The sequence below is a fragment of the Nipponia nippon genome, unplaced genomic scaffold (assembly GCF_047370975.1).
Source record: "Nipponia nippon isolate SJK-2023a ecotype South Korea unplaced genomic scaffold, ASM4737097v1 scaffold_34, whole genome shotgun sequence".
NCBI classification, from domain to species: Eukaryota; Metazoa; Chordata; class Aves; order Pelecaniformes; family Threskiornithidae; genus Nipponia; species Nipponia nippon.
In genome coordinates this window covers 2,323,508-2,346,729 of record NW_028262352.1, presented here as the reverse complement: position 1 = coordinate 2,346,729, position 23,222 = coordinate 2,323,508, and the positions used below count along the sequence as shown (strand labels likewise).

At 40.4% G+C, this 23,222-nt stretch overlaps 2 protein-coding genes across 12 annotated transcripts in view; one reads left to right on the top strand and one right to left on the bottom strand.

Moving 5' to 3' along the window:
- LOC148054099 (lens epithelium-derived growth factor-like) overlaps positions 1 to 468 on the top strand; it is a 29,432-nt gene extending 28,964 nt beyond the window's left edge. Inside the window, exon 8 of the mRNA XM_087770922.1 lies at positions 356 to 468. Coding sequence (XP_087627048.1) covers positions 356 to 434 — 79 coding nt within the window. The 3' untranslated portion in view covers positions 435 to 468. The remainder of the gene's footprint in view (positions 1 to 355) is intronic.
- The window catches only part of LOC104009745 (lens epithelium-derived growth factor), an 88,842-nt gene that overhangs the window by 8,682 nt on the left and 56,938 nt on the right, over positions 1 to 23,222 (bottom strand). For 3 of the 11 annotated variants that reach the window (XM_087770912.1, XM_087770910.1, XM_087770911.1), the window contains exons 8-17: positions 23,060 to 23,153; positions 20,302 to 20,377; positions 18,580 to 18,805; positions 17,790 to 17,908; positions 12,991 to 13,046; positions 9,722 to 9,792; positions 8,650 to 8,751; positions 8,217 to 8,436; positions 3,705 to 3,816; positions 1,094 to 1,530 (exon numbers count right to left, since the gene is read on the bottom strand). In XM_087770912.1, coding sequence (XP_087627038.1) covers positions 1,437 to 1,530; positions 3,705 to 3,816; positions 8,217 to 8,436; positions 8,650 to 8,751; positions 9,722 to 9,792; positions 12,991 to 13,046; positions 17,790 to 17,908; positions 18,580 to 18,805; positions 20,302 to 20,377; positions 23,060 to 23,153 — 1,170 coding nt within the window. In that variant the 3' untranslated portion in view covers positions 1,094 to 1,436. Of the gene's footprint in view, positions 1 to 1,089; positions 1,531 to 3,694; positions 3,817 to 8,216; positions 8,437 to 8,649; positions 8,752 to 9,721; positions 9,793 to 12,990; positions 13,047 to 17,789; positions 17,909 to 18,579; positions 18,806 to 20,301; positions 20,378 to 23,059; positions 23,154 to 23,222 lie in introns of those variants that run through there. The other 8 variants (XM_087770917.1, XM_087770918.1, XM_087770916.1 and 5 more) reach the window with 6 other exon arrangements.

Below are 23,222 nucleotides of genomic sequence, written 5' to 3'. Positions count from 1 at the left end.
TTTTTTTTCCCAAGCATTATTTAACTTTAAGTGGAGAATAAAAAAGCTCTTGTAAATCAATATGTAGTATTGTGGAAGGATGGGAAAAATTGAATCCAGAAATTAAGTGATGTCAGTCTTTCAGTGACTTAGATTTCCTAACAGTAGGACAGAGTTGGTGGGTTCTGTTTAGAAGTATCCTGAGAATATCTGAAGCTAACTCTCTTGTTCCAGCAGGGCCATCTATTACATTTTAAGTCAGTCTTGAATACATGAGATTGAGATTTATATCAAAATTCTATAGCCATGAATTAAGTTGCTCAGGTTATGGAATACATAGGGTTCCCTGGAAAACACTTCCTTCTCTGTCTGGCAGCTGGAGGCTATACTATCAGACAGAACAAGGAAGAAGTTATGATTTATGCTACTCTGGCTCTGCAAAGCCAGTTGAGTAATATCAAGCAGTTTGCAGTCAGAAGATAAATTATCACAAATGAACCAAGCATTAGCATGGAGAGAAGATCCTGCCAGAAACTTAGGGGGTTGGGACAGCAGGAAGAAATCGATCTGACCCATTCTCAAGACCTATTCCATAAGCGGGTGAAGAAGCCACCACCATGAGATCGAGATGTTACCATCCACACAGTTCTTGGGAAGGAGGAAGAAGGGGGAGAACAAGGTAAAAATTCTGGGAACTAGGAGAAGGAAATGGTCCCCTTCATCTATAACAATAAAATTATAACCTTTCTCTATCCTTTAACAAGAATCTAGATTTACTTCCCCCCCCCCAGTGATTTCGTCTCTTCCTTGTCAGTTATTCTTTCTCTAGAAACCTAAACACACTTCTTCCTTGGGGCAAACCTAAACTTTTCCAACGTCCCAAAGACCCAAAGACACTAAATTGTTTTCATAATTTCTGCAATTCTTAAGATATTATTATGTAAATCTGACATGCTTTTTGATTTCTGCAAGAAATTGTCATGTGTTGTTTTGGCTATTGTAGTATCATAGAATGGTTTGGGTTGGAAGGGACCTTAAAGATCATCTAGTTCCGACCCCCCTGCCATGGGAAGGGATACCTTCCACTAGATCAGGTTGCTCAAAGCCCCATCCAAGCTGGCCTTGAACGCTTCCAGGGAGGGGGCATCCACAACTTCTCTAGGCAACCTGTTCCAGTGTCTCACCACCCTCACAGTAAAGAATTTCTTCCTAATATCTAATCTAAATCTACCCTCTTTCAGTTTAAAACCGTTACCCCTCATCCTATCACTACACTCCCTGCTAAAAAGTCCCTCCCCATCTTTCCTGTAGGCCCCCTTTAAGTACTGGAAGGCCACTATAAGGTCTCCCCAGAGCCTTCTCTTCTCTAGGCTAAACAACCCCAACTCTCTCAGCCTGTCCTCATAGGGGAAGTGCTCCAGCCCCCTGATCATCTTCATGGCCCTCCTCCTCTGGACTCACCTGAGCAGGTCCATGTCTTTCTTATGCTGGGGGCCCCAGAGCTGAACACAGTACTCCAGGTGGGGTCTCACGAGAGCCGAGTCTTCTTTACTTTTAAATAGATTTCATATTTTATGCATCTAGGGAACTATACAGAGCTCCACTTCAGTAAAAGTAAGGAGCAGTAGCTTATCTTAGTGACTGTGCGTAGTTTAGATCATACCCGATGCCTAATTATTAAGCACAAAACCTAATATTGATAAAATGTGAAAAGATTTATTTTTCTTTTTGCTTTCTTGCAACTTCCTCTGTCAGCATAATGGACATAAATTGAATTTTTTGTTTCATTTTTTTAAATCATTATTTTCCATTTTTCTGGTCTAGGTAGCTACCTCATTAATATTTGTTAGGCAAACTCAATTCAGTGCTTTGTATGTTAGACACAGTCTTGCTTAAAGAATGTGAGTCTGTGCAGGTACAACTGTGTTGCTCCTCAGTCTACTGCCAAATTTGTGCCAACATCCTCAGCTATTCATCCTCTCCAGTTGGTAAAAAGAAACAAAGGAGCTTGTTGAACAATGTTGCAGAAAAGACCTTGACTTTTGCTGATTTAACATGCATTACCAACTACAGCTTTTCTTAGTACCAATGAATAATTCAACACGTCCCAAACTTTAAAAAGATAACTTAAGGAAACAGCATATATGCCTATCAACACAATTGAAAGTAGCACAATCACTTGGAATACATTATTTTCTAGAATGCACAGAATCATAGAATAATTCAGGTTGAAAGGGACCTCAGGAGGTCATCTAACTTCAACCTCTGGCTCAAAGCAAGATTAGCTATGGGATCAGATTGTTCAAATACATATTCAAAAAGATATGAAAGCATCTTATCTCTAGTTAACAAATGGAGTAAAGTTACAGCAATATTTAAAATACAGAACTGAAGAGACATTTACAAACCATTTGCTCAGACGCAATACTCAGTGCTTAGAGTGTTTTGTAAATTCATGTTTTGCTCATGTTTACTCTGCTTAATGGTCTCCTCTTTAAACAATTTAACACTGCATATGAAATTGTAAGCAAGTTTCACATGACAGAAATATAGTTTGCAGATTGTTCGAGTTTTAACATGTGCAGCATATGCATTTCTCAGCGTGAAAGGTGTACCAGTTTAGTCAGAGTGGTAAGCTTACAAGTGGACTTTTACTGCAAAAACTGTAAACTAACATTGGTTTAAGCAGGATAGGTTTGTATTATGCACACATTGTTTGATAATGGCTAATCCAAATAAATTGCTCTTAAGTAGCCATACAAGGGTTTATGTAAACAGGTTTGATTTCTTCGTTTAGATGAGTCAATGCTAACTGGAGCTTAGAGTTCAAGCCAATGAAATACACACACACACTCACACACACACACACACTCACTCTCTCTTAGAGAGAATAGAGGGAAATGTATATTGGCAGAACATAACACTACCACTGGCTCAATCCTTGGAAGATATACTTGCAAGTTTTAAAGGGCAAAAGCACAATATTGTGCTGGAATATTTAAAGAAATATATGAATTAATTTGCCTATAGTTGCTTGTTTGAGACAACCTGGTCAAGACATCTTGTGCAAGTATCTGAAGTGTTTGTCTTCACTGCTGACAGTATAGCTTCCCCCAACGAATACTGCTGGACAAAAGCAATCTGTGAGCAGACTACAGGAGAAGAACTACTACTTGAAGAAATGTACATGTACAAATTCAAGCATTCTTATGGATATTAAACCAGAACAGTTTAATTTGGCAACTTTATACCCCTGTCACACTTAGCCAAAGAGTTCTGAAATTTCATAGGCAGAAGTTCTAATGCTAGTTAACTATATTTAGGCAATTCTCTTACGTTGTATTTACTTGCCTACTGAATAGAATAAGAGAATTTGCAAAAATTTGACAAGTCTCATGAGTTTCTGTGCAATATGGTCCAAGCTTACTTTGCTTCCAGCTTAATACCACTCTAAAACGCAGAAGAAAGAATATACAGAACTCTGTCCCACCTCAAGCTTCTAGCCTACTAGCACAACATCCTATAGAAGTTCCTTCTATCTACACTATAGAAATGAGTGAAGCATTTCTTCTAAAAATTTGTTCAAAACTAGAGTTGAATTAACATACTATTATATTTCTATAAAGTTGATTAAAAAATCCTGTAAAGAAAACATTAATTAAATATAATTAAGTAGCTTCAAATTAGAAATGGTTAGTTCAGTGAACTTACTAACATTAACTCACTTTTTCTTAGTGTCAACTTCATACTTCTCTTTCTTTTCCTCAGTGTTCTCTCCATTCTGTTGTGATTGGTTGATGTCCTTAGTTTCAGACCCTCCATTTAGTGTCTTCGCACCTTTAAAACGAAGGGGAAAGAATCAGCACTGCAGGAAGCAAGAACAGCAAAATTCTGTCATAAGAAGCATCAACTCCAACACTACAAATGTTTTTCCTATAATCTTGAAATCTACCAGCTGAAGTTATTCTTGTGGTTTAACCCCAGCCAGCAACTAAGCACCACACAACCGCTCACTCACCCTCCCCCTCCCGGTGGGATGGGGGAGAGAATCGGAATGGTAAAAGTGAGAAAACTCACAGGTTGAGATAAAAACAGTTTAATAACTGAAATAAAATAATAATAATGGTGAAAACAACAACAACAAAAAAAGAACAAAACCCAGGAAAAACAAGTGATGCAACCACTGACCACCCACCAACTGATGCCCAGCCAGTCCCCAAGCAGCAATTACTGCCCCCCCGCCAACTCCCCCCAGCTTTATATACTGAGCATGACATCATATGGTGTGGAATAGCCCTTTGGCCAGTTTGGATCAGCTATCTTGGCTGTGCCCCCTCCCAGCTTCTTGTGCACCTGGCAGAGCATGGGAAGCTGAAAAGTCCTTGACTAGTGTAAACACTACTTAGCAACAACTAAAACATCAGTGTGTTATCAACATTATTCTCATCCTAAATCCAAAACACAGCACTATGCCAGCTACTAGGAAGAAAATTAACTCTAGCCCAGCTGAAACCAGGACACTATCCACCCCTTATTCCATACCATCTACGTCATGCCCAGGTCTTACACCTTCCAATACATTCCAATTAATCACCACCACTTTTCCCATCCTTTGATATATGCACACATATATCATGCCCTTAGTCTATGGGCCATCCCTCTAAAACGTTTGTTGAGTTCATTTAGCCCATGACTTTGGGCTCCATCTGTCAGAACAGTCGTTCAGGGCAGGAGAGATGGTGTGTGGTGTTGGATTGTTGCATGCTGAAGCCAGTCCTGGTTCTATCACCACTGCACTTTGTTTGATTTCATGAAAGTTCATTCTTCATTAATTTGGGTGATTCTGTAATACCATTGATATGGCACATAGTAATCATTGAAGTGATGACATCCGGTATTATAAAGCAACAAACATCATACAATTCAGTTCATTGGCTATTTTCACCCAAAATCAAATCTCCTTGAGGTACACATCGGACTTCCCCATCCTCCCGCATCACCCACCAAGTACATCCAGGTCCTTGAGCAAAAGCAATCCCAAAAATGGGTTTGCCTTTGCCCGAGGCAGGAAGAACCCAGACTGTCTTCCCCATCATATTTTTTATGTGCGCTACAGGGACTTTTTGTTGTTTTTTTTTTTTTGCTTAGGGACATGGTTTAGTGGTGGACTTGGCAGTGCTAGGTTAACGGTTGGACTCGATGATCTTAAGGGTCTTTTCCAACCTTAACGATTCTATGACTTTATCCCCCTCTACAGTACATAAAAGTTTTGATTGGGCAGGGCCAGCTCGACTGGCAGATCCCCTAGTGTTGACTAACCAGGTGGCCTTTGCTAAATGTGTATCCCAATGTTTGAACGTCCCAGCACCCATTGCTCTCAGTGTAGTCTTTAACAGTCCATTGTATCGTTCGATTTTCCCGGAAGCTGGTGCGTGATAGGGGATGTGATATACCCACTCAATGCCGTGCTCTTTGGCCCAGGTGCCTATGAGGTTGTTTTGGAAATGAGTCCCATTGTCTGACTCAATTCTTTCTGGGGTGCCATGTCGCCATAGGCCTTGCTTTTCAAGACCCAGGATAGTGTTCCGGGCAGTGGCATGGGGCACGGGATATGTTTCCAGCCATCCAGTGGTTGCTTCCACCATTTTAAGCACACGGCGCTTGCCTTGGCGGGTCTGTGGCAGTGTGATATAATCAATCTGCCAGGCCTCCCCATATCGATATTTCAGCCATCGTCCTCCATACCAGAGAGGCTTGAACCGCTCGGCTTGCTTGATTGCAGCACATGTTTCGCATGCATGGATAACCTGCGCAATAGTGTCCATGGTCAAATCCACCCCTCGATCACGAGCCCAGCTACATGTTGCATCTCTTCCTTGGTGGCCTGAGGTGTCATGGGCCCACCAAGCTAGAAATAATTCACCCTTATGTTGCCAGTCCAGATCCACCTGAGCCACTTCAATCTTAGCAGCCTGATCCACCTGCTGATTGTTTTGATGTTCTTCAGTGGCCCGTCTCTTGGTTACATGAGCATCTACGTGACATACTTTTACGACCAGGTTCTCTATCCGGGCAGCAATATCTTGCCACAATGCTGCAGCCCAGATGGGTTTGCCTCTGCGCTGCCATTTACTCTGCTTCCAGTATTTCTTCTTGTGTATAGGGGTGACTGATACCGGCACGGGCTGGTTTCCTGGTTTAGCTGCAGTGCCTGTCGCCGGGGTCGGAGTAGCCGCACTGCCTGTCGGTTTGTTTTCCCTCTCTTCTCCCTGAGGGTGCTGCATAATATCGAGCAGTGTTTGGTAGATACTAGCCAGGGCCCAGCACAGTGCGATGAGTTGTGCCTCTTTGGAATAGCCACGGCATTTTTCTTTCAAGCATTCTATCACTTCATCAGGATCCTGTAGTTGTTTGGGAGTGAAGTTCCAGATCATTGGAGGTGAGAAGTTCTCTAAGTATTCTCCCACATGCCGTGCCACCCATGACTGTCCAGCCTCGGGGCAGATCTCTGGGTAATTTTTTAAAACAGTTTTTTAAACCTAAACAAGACCTGAAACACATTCAGGAGACATAGCAACAGGAGAATGCTGGTTTGAACATCCCAAGGATATTCAAAATTGTCGAGAGCTGGTGTAACTAGCCTGAAGGAGAAAGGGAAGGTGAAAGAACGGGGGAAAGCATCCCCCCCCCCCCCCCCCCCGCCCCGTCTTCCCCATAGATTGGTTCTCCGAGGAGAAAAGGTGAAAAGTGTCATTATTAATAATTTCCGAGAGATGGCGCCCGAGGTACGGAGATGACAGCAATACCAAATACAAATACCAAATGAGTTTTTTGACTCGTAATCATAAGTCGATGTTACACAGTATAGTAAAATGATGATAATCCTGATCCATCTCCCAGAGGTGATAAACAGCACCGCAGGGAATGCATATTGCAAGTGAGGAATTACATAATACAACCATGCGAACAAATAAAACAGCATTGTGACCAGCGACTCTTAAACTAATATAATGAATGCTTAAAACAAATTTATTTTAACATGCTCTGGTCACATCTGTCGTTATCTCAACCCTTTGTGCCCCACGTTGGGCGCCAAAAAGGACTGTCGTGGTTTAATCCCAGCCGGCAACTAAGCACCACACAGCCACTCGCTCCCCCTCCCCCCCCTGGTGGGCTGGGGGAGAGAATCGGAAGGGTAAAAGCGAGAAAACTCATGGTTTGAGATAAGAACGGTTTAATAACTGAAATAAAATAAAATATAAAAATAATAATAATAATAATAATAATAATAGTGAAAAGGAAAACAACAACAACAACAACGAACAAAACCCAGGAAAAACAAGTGATGCAACCTGCTGACTGATGCCCAGCCAGTCCCTGAGCAGCGGTCACTCCCCCCCAGCCAACTCCCCCCAGTGTATATACTGAGCATGATGTCATATGGTATGGAATAGCCCTTTGGCCAGTCTGGGTCAGCTATCTTGGCTATGCCCCCTCTCAGCTTCTTGTGCACTATAGCAGCTACTAGGAAGAAATTTAACTCTATCCCAGCTGAAACCAGGACAGCTGTATATAAAAGCAAGAAGAGATATTATGATGACTTTTAAGAATTCAGTATACCTCAGTTCCATACATTGCATTATCTAAATAAAATGAGCAAGCATATAAAATATTGATGAAGGCTACAGTTTCAAGGTAATTCACAACACATTTCAAGACAAACTCAAGAACATCGGAAAATTAACTTGAGAAGTATTAAGTATATGACAGTTAATCTGAAGTGATCAGCATATATTTCAAGAGTGTCTAAGCAGGAGGGAGTCCTGGGCCAGAGCTGCAGGAGGAAGCAGCCACTCATATATCCCTTAATGACTTGAACTTGGCTCACAAAGTAGTGGAGATTGGATATAATCAAGAAACTAAAAATGAACTGTGAGGCTAACTGAAAGAACTATTTTATTTAAAACACCACATAAAATATTAACTATGGAAGCTCATTCAGCTATTATACTCCTAAAAGTACTCCAACTGAATTGACTTCAGTACTGATCTTCCTTCCCTACTCCCATGATGCAACTTGGAAGATAACTGCAGTGTAATTAGTTACTAAATAAATCCTACTGTACTATAAAGTTCATTAAAAAATATAGCACAAACATAGCTGGTAACGTTTCAGCCTCTGTGCTACTATAGTGAAGTCACCTGGGGAGAGTGAGATGAAATACACCAACACCTACCTGTTAGTTCTTTTTCCTTTTCTGTTTTTTTGGTTGGACCTTTCTTCCAATGTTCTTTGGGTTTTTTGGTTTCCTCATGCTGCTTCTGCTCAGCAAGTGATTTATTTAGTACCTGTGAGAGAACAGAATCTCCTTCTCCAACTAGAAACATGGTCTTGAACTTGTTATAGAGCATTGTAGATTTTTCCATGATAATTTGGCTAACTTTGAACTTCCGTATCTGAAAATGAAAAGGTAAAACAGTCAACTCCACTTATATATACACATATCTACTTAATCTCAGTAAGTGCTATATGAAATTCTTAACTCGTTGTATTGTTTAGACTTGAAGTGAAACATGCTCCAAAGTAGTAAATAAACTTGATGCCAATTAAAAAAAAAAGTTTCCTTTTTTCCCTTTTGAAGTTACCTTAAATGAATTTGCAAAACTCACCTTCTTTAGAGTCAAAATCATCTCTGTGTGTTTTTGAGCTTGTTGCATTGTGACCTGAAGGGAAGCAAGCTCATCAAGAGCCTCAATACACCTGTTCACATCCTGTATATAAACAGAAGTTTGATTTGAAGACTTTGTTTAAATGCTAACAATCTTTGGTAGTCCCATTAAGAAGACAAAAATATAAAATTGAAGGCAATGATGTTGAGTTTTTATTTCCTGTTCTAGGGGGAAATTAGCAAAAAAGCAAGTCAGACACTGCTTAGATCTCTCTTGAAAGAGGTGAGATTTTCACTCATCAAATTATATACAAAGATACTCAAGTTGTAGAAACCACCTGGGTACTTGGCAGAGAAAAAGAAGGATTCAGGACTACTCTCAGTAGAATATTGTAGTTGCCAACCTTAGTCAGTGATAAATACAACAATGAAAGCATCTTTGCTCTAGCTGTACAACCAATCTTATAAAATCTTCTAATCCAGGCAAGAATAAGTATATCTCTGTGAGCTTTTATTTCAAGTATTTTTACATTTTAAGTGGATTTACTATCTGGAGTTCAGCTGACAGAAAAATATTTAAACTGAACCATTTTTCTGAGGTGAAAATTTTTAAATTTAATATGAATTACTTTGAAGTCAGAAAATTTTTATAGACTTAAGAGTTGGCGGTACTAGAAACAAATGTTTTATTCTTTAGCATGACAGCACAAACTCTTAGACTGAGTTGAAACTGCTCACTACTTCTCATGCTGCTAAATGCAGAAGCCACTTCAGTGTTTGTTGTGAAAGACTTCATCACTTAAACTAGTAGTTTCTCATTACACAAATAGCGTTCATGAAGTTAAAGTGCTAAGTCAGAGGCCAAATCCCTTTCAACACTTTTCACATGATGGCACTCTGAGAAGACCAGGTGAGTAATCAAGAAAGAAATTCCCCAAACCAGGTCTTACAAATTAAAGAATTCCTTTACTTCTCAAGATATATTGTTTAATAAATCATACTTCAAACTAGGCATTCAAAAAATATTTCCTACCTGAATTATACACATACATCAATGAACAAAATATACTTACTAGATTATCAATTTTGAGTGAGTTTTTAATTTCTGCATGTATCCTTTGAAGCCTAGAATCCATTGATGTTTCTAAAGATCAGAAATAGCAGGCATGAATATTTAATAATCTCATGAGATGTTTTTGTAGAAACATTTCTACAAACCTGAACTTGAGATACAGAAGGCGAAAAACTATGAGTAGGCAACTCATATTAAGTTTTCCTAAGGTGCATTAAGGTAGCAAATAATGTAGCTTTTTTTTTTTTTTTAACTGGACACACAACAACAACATGGAGTTACAACTGAACATTTTTCTGCTGTATTATCCAACTGTTGCCTTCTAGAAATTAACCCAGGTTAAACGAAAGTTTCAATAAATAGTAAGAGCTGGGAAACTGTAGAAGCTTTATGATGAGAGGATACCTGAATATTGATGCTTTGGATTTAAGAGACTTGGATACAGTCATAGTTCAAATCCATCCAAATAAAGTAGTTCACAATGCATGTGCCCTAACAAGTGGTAAAGACAAACGAATAAGTTGAGTTGTAGCACTCATAGGTGCTACAGATCTGTATTGGGTTTATGTGGCAAGGTTTTTGTAGTAGGGGGGGCTGCGGGGGTAACCTCTGTGAGAAGAGACCAGGGGCTGCGCCTGTGCCAGACAGAGCCAATTCCAGTTGGCTCTGCAATGGACCCACTGCTGGCCAAAGATGTGCCAATCAGCGAAGCTGGTGGTGCGTCTGTGAAAACGTATTTAAGAAAGGGTAAAAAACACTGCGCAGCAGAGTAAGAGAGAGGAGTGAGGGGGAAAAAAAAAAGAAAAAAAAAACCCAGTGTGAGAAACAATCCTGCAAACACCAAGGTCAGTGAAGAAGGAGGGTGTGGCAGGTTGACTTTGGGTAGCTGCCAGGTGCCCACCAAGCCACTCTGCCACTCCCCCTCCTCACAAGGACAGGGGAACAAAATATGACGAAAAGCTTGTGGGTTGAGATAAGGACAGGGAGATCACTCAGCAATTACCGTCATGGGCAAAACAGACTCGACTTGGGGGAATTAGTTTAATTTATTGTCAATCAAATCAGAATAGGATAATGAGAAATAAGAACAAATCTAAAAAAAAAAACCTTCCCCCCACCCCTCCCTTCTTCCCAGGCTCAACTTCACTCCCGAATTCTCTACCTCCTCCCTCCCCCCCGAGCAGCACAGGGGGACGGGGAATGGGGGTTGCAGTCAGTTCACAATGCTTTGTCTCTGCCACTCCTTCCTACACATGCTGTTCCTCTGCTCCAGCGTGGGGTCCCTCCCACGGGAGACAGTCCTCCACAAACTTCATTGTGAGTCCTTCCCACAGGCTGCAGTTCTTCACGAACTGCTCCAGCATGGGTCCCTTCCATGGGGTGCAGTCCTTCAGGAATGGACTGCTCCAGCATGGGTCCCCCATGGGCCAAAGGTCCTGCCAGAAAACCTGCTTCAGCATGGGTCCTTCCCATGGGTTGCAGTTCCTGCTAGGAGCCTGCTCCAGCGTGGGCTCTCCATGGGGTCACAGCTTCCTTCAGGGCACATCCACTGGCTCCGGCGGCATGGGGTCCTCCATGGGCTGCAGGGGGACAACCTGCTTCACCATGGTCTTCTCCATGGGCTGCAGGGGAATCTCTGCTCCGGCACCTGGAGCACCTCCTCCCTCTCCTTCTTCACTGACCTTAGTGTCTGCATCATTGTTTCTCTCACATTTTTCTCCTTCCTCTCTCTCACAGCTGCTGTGCAGTGTTTTTTACCCTTTCTTAAATATGTTTTTACAGAGGTGACACCATCATTGCTGATTGGCTCAGCTTTGGCCAGGGGTGGGTCCATTTTGGAGCCAGCTGGAACTGGCTCTATCTGACATGGGGGCAGCTCCTGATCTCTTCTCACACACGGAATCCACCCCTGCAGTCCACCGCCCCCACTACCAAAACCTTGCCACATAAAGCCAGTACAGAGGGTGAGGAGGTGCTTCAGGTGCCAGAGCAGAGATTCCCCTGCAGCCTGTGGAGAGCTCATGCTGGAGCAGGCTCCTGACAGGAACTGCAGCCTGTGGGAAGAACTCATGCTGGAGCAGGGAAAAGTGTGAGGACGAAGGAGCAGCAGAGATGACCTGCTATCAGCTGACCACAACGCCTCTTTCCCCATCCCTGCTGTGCTGCTAGGGGCAGGGAGGGGATAGAAGAGTTGGGAATGAAGGAGTGAAATTGAGCCTGGGAAGAAGGGGGAGTGGGGGGAATGTATTTTAGTTTTTGTCTTTGTTTCTCACCATCCAACTCTATTTTTTTAATTGGCAATAACTTAAATTAATTTTCCCCAACTCAAGCCTGGTTTTCCCCCAATGGTGATTGGTAAGTGATCTCCCTGTCTTTATCTCGACCCATGAGCTTTTCCATCTTATTTTCTCCCTGGTCCTGTTGAGGAGGGAGAGTGAGAGAGCAGCTGGGTGGGGGTCTGGCAGCCAGCCAAGGTCAACCCATCACAACATTTATTTGGATTTTCTTCAGTATACAAGTGGTATACACACTAAGTAATATTGCAGGCAAACTGTTTATTTTGTTTGTCCCATCTGTCTTGAACACATTTATATAAAAATCTCTCCTCCTGCCAACACTGAAATTGGTTCCAGTTTAAACCACTGGATTTCTACTATATAACAAAAGACAGGTGGAACCTGAAGACAGTGGTTTGAACTGCCCTTAAGACATATCTAAGAAGGGTGGGGACATTAAGAAGGGAATGATTTCTTATTGTAAAGGTTGGTTTGGAAGTTTGGTCTGGTGGACAAGAACTCAGTAACTATCCCAAATATAAGCCCCTTCCCTGGAAAAGGATACCATCTGACTATTTGCAAGGGGTCCCTGATTATTCTGCTATTATGGAACAGACAATTAGTTGTGAAGATAAAGAACTAAAGTGATTTAGTTCAAAGAAACAGAACCTTTGATTTCATATGTTGGTGAATGGAGAACATGTAAAAGTTTTAAAAACTAGGATGACAATAAGATGAAAATACTGAAGACCAGTTCTAATACACTGCTGAAGGAAAGAATGTAGAAGGCCTAAAACAAGAATACACTGCTTCAAAGATCTGAAGGAAGTAATCACAGATCAAACATCTTTGACTGAGATCCCAAAACCCCCTTAGCAGTAAGTCTAGACATGTACTTCTTTTAAAAAATTTAAGATAGTAAAAAATATTGTGTATTTATATATTCTGTGTATGTGTACATATATTAAGAATATTTAATATTCTTTAAACTAACCTCTCTTCTTCTCCATCCTCTTAACTTCTGATTTCTTACCTTCTTCTTTATTTTGCCTATAAAAACATGAAAGCATTTTTACAATGCTGTTTTCTAAAGTCTTGAGTCTTTTTTTACTATTATTTTTAAATGAGATGTTTTGAGATATTCAAACTGTGTGTAAAAATACAGAAGTCAAACTCTGGTTTCTTCAAAGACCAAAATAAATTTATTTAATTTATTTATTAAGATACTGCAGATAAAGAATCCTCCAGATTAGGAGACTGTTTCCCCTAGAAGCAGCAAATGAAAGCATTATTAAAATGTAAAAATTAAGATAAAACTGCAGTGTATAAAACAGATTGATGGAGAGAGAATACTATAAGAGGACTCAAATTTAAAACTGACATTCAAGTTTACCTCGGGAAATTATGGGAAAAAGATTGACTATATGACAAATAAAATAACTCCCACAGCAACTCTACTAAAAGAAGTACAGAAATAAGTAAGCTATAAGTATACCACAATCTTTAAAGAAAACTCCTAAAATATTTTTCTTCAGAAAAAAACCCCAAACAAACCCTATTTATCAAGTCTTCAGTCTTGTTTTATCATAGACTTTAAAAGCCTTATTTTAATTGATATATTCCACCATTCTGTGAGTTTTTCCAAATGCCATAAAAATAAGCATCCATTAAATAAAAATCCTGCATGTATATAAGTTTCCATACCCCTTTCACATTTTATTCAGATACGGCATCAGACTTCCAAAAGATTAAAATTATTATATAATTCTGCAGAATTTTGTAAAAGAGGGGGAAAAATTCTAAGATCAACCTTTAACTGAACTCTTTTCTTGAAGTGCTAGTTTGTTTTCTTCAACTACTCCTGTAGTCAGTGCTCACAGATTGCTTTTGTCCAGCAGTATTCGTTGGGGGAAGCTATACTGTCAGCAGTGTTCTCCTTGGTTTTAGAAGCATGAAAGAGTCTGAGAGACTTGTGGTGTCCAGCATTCCTTTTGGCTGCCTGGAAGCCAAAACTTTGCATAGAAATCTGTGGGACATGTTGACTATTAATTGCAGTAGGGTAAACTTAAGTTATGTTTTATCTCTTCTTTTAGATGAACAGGGATTTGATTTTGCTCCAGAGGTAGTCTTGGAATTATTGCTTTCTGATTGGACAGCTTTAAAAAATGTCATTTGGGAGTTTTCAGCTAAATAATGATAATTACAAATGTTTGTTTTGCCTGGATGAGTGGCATACTAAAGGAGTACCAAGTTATGCAACACAGCACTGTGCTTAAATCAATGAGTTGTTCAAAAATCAATATGACATTAATGTGGTGTGGCATCTGAGTTAATTGAAATTGTAAATGAAGCGGTTGGACAGTGGAACGTATGTGGCCAATCACTTGAAAACAAATGGACACTTTTAATAACTGTCTCTCCAAGGTACATTTTTCATGACATGTTTCACTTCCTTGTTTCTACAGAACCTGACAACACTTGGATTTTTGTAGTGGCAAGAGACAAACTGAGTCAGATTGCCCTTTTTATTTCCTGTTAAAAGCATAAGGCTATTTGGGTGCAGACATGACACACCAGTGGTCATTACTAGTCAAAAAAAACTGAAGACAAACACTTCAGATACTTGCACAAGATGTCTTGACCAGGTTGTCTCAAACAAGCAACTATAGGCAAATTAATTCATATATTTCTTTAAATATTCCAGCACAATATTGTGCTTTTGCCCTTTAAAACTTGCAAGTATATCTTCCAAGGATTGAGCCAGTGGTAGTGTTATGTTCTGCCAATATACATTTCCCTCTATTCTCTCTAAGAGAGAGTGAGTGTGTGTGTGTGTGTGAGTGTGTGTGTGTATTTCATTGGCTTGAACTCTAAGCTCCAGTTAGCATTGACTCATCTAAACGAAGAAATCAAACCTGTTTACATAAACCCTTGTATGGCTACTTAAGAGCAATTTATTTGGATTAGCCATTATCAAACAATGTGTGCATAATACAAACCTATCCTGCTTAAACCAATGTTAGTTTACAGTTTTTGCAGTAAAAGTCCACTTGTAAGCTTACCACTCTGACTAAACTGGTACACCTTTCACGCTGAGAAATGCATATGCTGCACATGTTAAAACTCGAACAATCTGCAAACTATATTTCTGTCATGTGAAACTTGCTTACAATTTCATATGCAGTGTTAAATTGTTTAAAGAGGAGACCATTAAGCAGAGTAAACATGAGCAAAACATGAATTTACAAAACACTCTAAGCACTGAGTATTGCGTCTGAGCAAATGGTTTGTAAATGTCTCTTCAGTTCTGTATTTTAAATATTGCTGTAACTTTACTCCATTTGTTAACTAGAGATAAGATGCTTTCATATCTTTTTGAATATGTATTTGAACAATCTGATCCCATAGCTAATCTTGCTTTGAGCCAGAGGTTGAAGTTAGATGACCTCCTGAGGTCCCTTTCAACCTGAATTATTCTATGATTCTGTGCATTCTAGAAAATAATGTATTCCAAGTGATTGTGCTACTTTCAATTGTGTTGATAGGCATATATGCTGTTTCCTTAAGTTATCTTTTTAAAGTTTGGGACGTGTTGAATTATTCATTGGTACTAAGAAAAGCTGTAGTTGGTAATGCATGTTAAATCAGCAAAAGTCAAGGTCTTTTCTGCAACATTGTTCAACAAGCTCCTTTGTTTCTTTTTACCAACTGGAGAGGATGAATAGCTGAGGATGTTGGCACAAATTTGGCAGTAGACTGAGGAGCAACACAGTTGTACCTGCACAGACTCACATTCTTTAAGCAAGACTGTGTCTAACATACAAAGCACTGAATTGAGTTTGCCTAACAAATATTAATGAGGTAGCTACCTAGACCAGAAAAATGGAAAATAATGATTTAAAAAAATGAAACAAAAAATTCAATTTATGTCCATTATGCTGACAGAGGAAGTTGCAAGAAAGCAAAAAGAAAAATAAATCTTTTCACATTTTATCAATATTAGGTTTTGTGCTTAATAATTAGGCATCGGGTATGATCTAAACTACGCACAGTCACTAAGATAAGCTACTGCTCCTTACTTTTACTGAAGTGGAGCTCTGTATAGTTCCCTAGATGCATAAAATATGAAATCTATTTAAAAGTAAAGAAGACTCGGCTCTCGTGAGACCCCACCTGGAGTACTGTGTTCAGCTCTGGGGCCCCCAGCATAAGAAAGACATGGACCTGCTCAGGTGAGTCCAGAGGAGGAGGGCCATGAAGATGATCAGGGGGCTGGAGCACTTCCCCTATGAGGACAGGCTGAGAGAGTTGGGGTTGTTTAGCCTAGAGAAGAGAAGGCTCTGGGGAGACCTTATAGTGGCCTTCCAGTACTTAAAGGGGGCCTACAGGAAAGATGGGGAGGGACTTTTTAGCAGGGAGTGTAGTGATAGGATGAGGGGTAACGGTTTTAAACTGAAAGAGGGTAGATTTAGATTAGATATTAGGAAGAAATTCTTTACTGTGAGGGTGGTGAGACACTGGAACAGGTTGCCTAGAGAAGTTGTGGATGCCCCCTCCCTGGAAGCGTTCAAGGCCAGCTTGGATGGGGCTTTGAGCAACCTGATCTAGTGGAAGGTATCCCTTCCCATGGCAGGGGGTCGGAACTAGATGATCTTTAAGGTCCCTTCCAACCCAAACCATTCTATGATACTACAATAGCCAAAACAACACATGACAATTTCTTGCAGAAATCAAAAAGCATGTCAGATTTACATAATAATATCTTAAGAATTGCAGAAATTATGAAAACAATTTAGTGTCTTTGGGTCTTTGGGACGTTGGAAAAGTTTAGGTTTGCCCCAAGGAAGAAGTGTGTTTAGGTTTCTAGAGAAAGAATAACTGACAAGGAAGAGACGAAATCACTGGGGGGGGGGAAGTAAATCTAGATTCTTGTTAAAGGATAGAGAAAGGTTATAATTTTATTGTTATAGATGAAGGGGACCATTTCCTTCTCCTAGTTCCCAGAATTTTTACCTTGTTCTCCCCCTTCTTCCTCCTTCCCAAGAACTGTGTGGATGGTAACATCTCGATCTCATGGTGGTGGCTTCTTCACCCGCTTATGGAATAGGTCTTGAGAATGGGTCAGATCGATTTCTTCCTGCTGTCCCAACCCCCTAAGTTTCTGGCAGGATCTTCTCTCCATGCTAATGCTTGGTTCATTTGTGATAATTTATCTTCTGACTGCAAACTGCTTGATATTACTCAACTGGCTTTGCAGAGCCAGAGTAGCATAAATCATAACTTCTTCCTTGTTCTGTCTGATAGTATAGCCTCCAGCTGCCAGACAGAGAAGGAAGTGTTTTCCAGGGAACCCTATGTATTCCATAACCTGAGCAACTTAATTCATGGCTATAGAATTTTGATATAAATCTCAATCTCATGTATTCAAGACTGACTTAAAATGTAATAGATGGCCCTGCTGGAACAAGAGAGTTAGCTTCAGATATTCTCAGGATACTTCTAAACAGAACCCACCAACTCTGTCCTACTGTTAGGAAATCTAAGTCACTGAAAGACTGACATCACTTAATTTCTGGATTCAATTTTTCCCATCCTTCCACAATACTACATATTGATTTACAAGAGCTTTTTTATTCTCCACTTAAAGTTAAATAATGCTTGGGAAAAAAAAAGGCAGAGGGAGGACACAGAACACCGTGCAAACCAATGGGGAATTTTGTTAGGTTTTGGGCCTCCTCTTAGTTTCAAAGTACTACCACAATGTACAGACACTATGTATTAAAACATACTCACGGCTCAGATTCCATTTGCTCCTCTTGCTTACACTTTCTTTCTGTCAGTTCTCTCTCATGTTGGCCTTGTAACATGTTTCTTCTATGAGCTCCTTGAAAGTTTCTCCCTCCTTTTTTCTTCTGTTTTTATTTAGGATTTTAGGGTGAGAAGAGAGGAGGAGTCTTTAGATTACTGAACATCAAAAACATTAATAGTTAAACCTACCTGCTCTAGATGTCTACACATTATTGCTCTAGTCTATGAAACACCCTGATGAGAGTTAGCATTCCTCTGTAACTAAATCCAAATCTTTTATGTGCAGATAAGAAGCTGAGTTTTATTAGTGCTTTCTCTCAGATATGGAGAAGAATATCCCAAACACCAAAAAACCCAAAGCCATTCCCAAATGATCAGCTAGAGACAGCTTCCCATCTCTCAAAAATGTATTTCACAGACCCCACAGATTCTCAACACTCAGGGCAAAAAAATATATGCGCACAAGTAAGCATATTAAAAAAAAAAAACCAAACCAAACAAAATTTTGCTACAATAAATCACTTACATTTAAATCCATCTTTAAAAAAAATAAAGTATTAGGATTTTTTTTTCTTTGTAAATATCTAAAAGTTATTGAAAAGATTATTTGACAGAAAGGAATTCTGCAACTTCTCATTTCCAAGACATGCATCTATATTAGCCAGACACAAGGCTCCAACACTTCATAGACAAAATTGAAGACCTAGTATTAGCTCTAAGAAATATTTTCAGTGAACTACTGTTCTTTACAATAAGTCAATAAAGAGCAATATACCTTATCACCTTCATGTTCTCCTTCATCCTCTTCAGAATCAGACGCTGATGCAGAACCCACTTGGGAAGTATTTCTCCTTTTTGGTTCAGTCTCCCTCTTTGCTTCTCTTCTATCAAATTCCTTCCTCGATTTGTCTTCTTCCTTCTGACTCTCCTCATCTTTTTTCCCTTGTTTTTTGGGCTTTTCTTCCAGTCCTTTTTTCTTTGTCTTCTCCTCTTCATGAACACTAAAACACAGTAAATTATTTAAGCTTCATATTCATTATCTATACCCAATTTAAAAGAGAACCTAACTCTCAATTCAGGAAGATGTACTTTTTAGTTTTTATTATCAAATACTCCACCTGCACAAAGTTGGCTCACTCTTAGATCTTTCATTTCATAGGATCATAGGATAATTCAGGTTGGAAGGGGCCTCTGGAAGTCTCTTGTTCAATCCCTTGCTGGGGGTGGTTCAGACCAGGTTACTCAGGGCTTTCTCCAGTCTGGTCTTGAAAACCTCCAAGGATGGAGACTGGACAACCTCTTTGGGCAACCTGCCCCACTGCTTGACTGTCCTCAGAGTGAAAAAGTATTTCCCTATATCCAGTCTGATCCCCTCTTGTTTCAGTTTATGCCCGTTGCCTCTCATCCTCCCACCATGCACCGTTGTGACAAGCCTGGCTCCTTCTTCTTGATGAACTCCTTATAGGTATTGGAAGGTTGTTATTAGATCTCCCCCAAAGCCTTCTCTTCTCCAGGCTGAACAAGCCCAGTTCCCTCAGCCCCTCCTCATAGGACATGTGTTCCAGCCCTCTGACCAGCTTGGTGGCCCTCTGCTGAACTCGCTCCAGTTAGTCGGCATCTTTCTTGTATTGGGGGACCCAGGATTGTAGATGTGGTCTAACAAGTGCTGAATAGAAGGGGATAATCACTTCTCTCAATCTACTGCTGTGGTGGGTTGACTTTGGCTGGCTGCCAGGTGCCCACCAAGCTGCTCCCACCAAGCTGCTCTGTCACTCCCCCTCCTCAGCAGGACAGGGGGAGAAAATAAGATGAAGAACTCATGGGTCGCGATAAAGCTGGTTTAATGAAAGAAAGCAAAGGCCGTGCCCAGACACGAAGCAAATAAAAAAAAAAAAAAAAAAAAAAAAAGATTTATTCTCTATTTCCCATCAGCAGGCCATGTCCAGCCACTTCCTGGGAAGTAGGGCCTCAGTACGCGTAGCGATTGCTTTGGAAGACAAATGCCTTAATAACAAATGCCCCTCCTCCCCCTCCTTTCTCTTAGCTTTTATTGCTGAGCACGACGTCATATGGTATGGAATATTCCTCCAACCTGTCTAGTTCCCTCTGGATGGCAGCTCTGCCCTCAAGTGTATTGACGGCACCCCCCCAATTTGCTGTCATCTGCAAACTCAAAGAGAGTGCACTCTGTCGCCTTCTCCAGGTCATTGATAAAGATGTTAAGCAGGACAGGTCCCAGGATAGACCCCTGCAGTATTCCACTTGTTACCAGCCTCCAGGTAGAAAACAACCTATTAACCCCTATCCTCTGAGCCCAATCATCCAACCACTTTTTTTACCCATCTGGTTGTCCACCCATCCTGACTGCAACATCCAACTTATACTGAGTACTACAAAGAAAATGCTGGGCAGGAACTCAGTAAGTCATGACGGCTCATCAAATGCAACCACTTGGTTTACAATGAAGACAGGCATTTTATATAAAAAGCCAACTCACATGTCGATCTCTGAAGGACAAGGTGGTTTCACCAATTTGGGTCTCCCTCTTGGTTTTGGAACCTTTACTTCAGTAGCTAATTATATAAAAAGAACAGGTTAGTCTACAGCCACCACTCGTTCCTTACCTAAAAGGATTGTTTCTCATGTCAACACAGAGAAGAAACACTTGAGTCAAACTTAGTAGGGTAAATACTCTATTTTAAAAACTTCAAATGTTGGAACTGTGTATCAAAGTTTAATCGAGATCCCTTTGAAAAATTAAAATCTCAACCAACACTTTGGTACTTTAAGATAGCACTCTAAGAGGTTTAAACCATCTGTTCCTGTGCCTTTTCCACCCAGTGCAGTCAGAATGGCCATGCCTCATGTTACACAGCTAATAAAAAAAACCCCAAGCCTGAAACAAGAGAATAATAAGTGGAATAATAAGACAATAATAAGTGTGTGTGGGGGGAAACTTAAGTAATTTAACAAGGCTAAGTGCCGGATCCTGCACTTGGGTCACAACAACCCCATGCAACGCTACAGGCTGGGGGAGGAGTGGCTGGAGAGCTGCTTGGCGGAAAAGGACCTGGGGGGGCTTGGTTGACAGCTGCCTGAACATGAGCCAGCAGTGTGCTCAGGTGGCCAAGAGGGCCAATGGCATCCTGGCTTGTATCAGGAATAGTGTGGCCAGCAGGACCAGGGAGGTGATAGCGCCCCTGTACTTAGCACTGGTGAGGCCGCACCTCGAGTACTGTGTTCAGTTTTGGGCCCCTCACTACAAGAAAGACATTGAGGTGCTGGAGCGTGTCCAAAGAAGGGCAACGAGGCCGGTGAAGGGTCTAGAGAACAAGTCTTATGAGGAGCGGCTGAGGGAGCTGGGGTTGTTTAGCCTGGAGAAGAGGAGGCTGAGGGGAGACCTTATCGCTCTCTACAACTACCTGAAAGGAGGCTGTAGTGAGGTGGGGGTCGGTCTCTTCTCCCAGGCAGCAAGCAACAGGATGAGAGGAAATGGCCTCAAGTTGTGCCAGGGGAGATTTAGATTAGATATTAGGAAAAATTTCTTCACGGAGAGAGTGGTTAGGCATTGGAACAGACTGCCCAGGGAAGTGGTGCAATCACAGTCCCTGGAAGTGTTCAAAAAATGTGTGGATGCGGTGCTTAGGGACATGGTTTAGAGGTGGACCTGGCAGTTAGGTTAATGGTTGGACTCGATGATCTCAGAGGTCTTTTCCAACCTTAATGATTCTGTGATTCAATGATTCTGTAATTTAGTGTGCAAATCTAAACTCAGCCTATTTAGTAGTAGTAAAGAGCTTCATGGAGCTTCCATCCCTTTCCCTGAGAGTAAATCAGTGTCAAGAAATTCTACCACCACACTGAGGTATACAGCACAGTTCTACATTTTCTCAATTTCACCATGTTTCAGTGTTAAAGCGAGCTAAATAGTTTATCCACCTTCTTGATGTTTATACCCTTCAAATTCTGTAAAATGAAAATACTTAGTATGCTGCCATTATGGATTGAAATTTATGGAACATGCTTATCTGCTATCCCCAGTGAACATTCTGTTAGGAAAAAAACCTAACAGCCCAGTGTTTGAAGTGCTGCTGCTGTTAGTGTGGAGCACTGCTAAGCAAGAGATGCATGCATCATATTAACATGAGAGAATGCTGCACAGTACATCATCTGGTAACACATTTCCCATAGGGTGCCAAAGCATCTCTTGTAAAGGTCCTTTCCTGCTCTTATAGCTTGTATAAACACAATTCATTTGAAAGATCGATATAATCCCACACACATGAAAATATTAAAAATGTTCATTTAATAAATATAATGAAAGTGGGTGAAGTACTAAGGTAATACTTCATTTCCTCACATCTAGTCTTAAATAGTTTGCCTTGGGAGCTAACTATGGTTGCGCTTTCTAAAGTTATTTTCATACTACTACCAGATACAGGTGAGTATAAAGTATTAAATTATCTGTTTCCCAGACTAAATGCTCATATAGCGTATTTAAGTGCTCCAATAACTTTCCCCATGTTAGCAGTAAACAAATTTAAAACATTTCCTTCAAGAATGCTTGCAAACTTGCCATAAGAATTGCAATTAAATCATTGCTACTTTCACAAACAAGTACTGCAGAACTATTAGCAAAATCTTTTAAATTACATGCTGCTTCTAATAGCTATATTTTCTTCTCAGTTGTCTATCGGTCTACAGAGGTTTCCTTTAAACGTCTTTTCAGCAAAATCTCTCCAGCTCTTCACTTGTTTTTAGTGTCCTCTGAGCTCTTCCTATAGACAGTCTCCCTCCCCCCATTTTTTTAAAACTTGTTTTATGGATATTCTAACACAACTTAAGTACCATTTGTATACATCTTTGATTAATATAAACCTTTGTGAAGCCACAGTGAAACAGAGGTCTTATTGCATAGTCTGTAAGTTAGCAGAATCCTATGGCGGCTTTCCTAAAGGTGATACTTGCAAGGGAATACAATGATCCTCATTTCAGAGGACCCAGCATAACCATAAACATTTTAAGGCCCTTTATGTGCTAAATTGCTAAATACCTCAGGTTGCCATGTAGGATAGTTTAGATGTGTATATATATATTTATATATATATTTAAAAAAATTAAAAATTGGAAGTTTACATATTAGGAAATATTCTGTAATACTCCGGAGAACTGGGGGCAATAAATCCTCTGACCATCTCTATTAAGTTATTTTGTATGGGGAAAAATAAATAAAATTCCTTTTTGTTTAAAGTTACCTGCTGGTCTTCCTCTTTTAGGGCTTACTTTTGGAGTCACAGCCACTGCAGCTGCTACCACTGCAGTTTCCGCAGCTTCAGCTTGTTTTTCAACCTAATTTAAAGAAAGCAATTCACAAATTAAAACCATAGACCCTCTCCCCGTAAAGCAGCTATTTCTTAT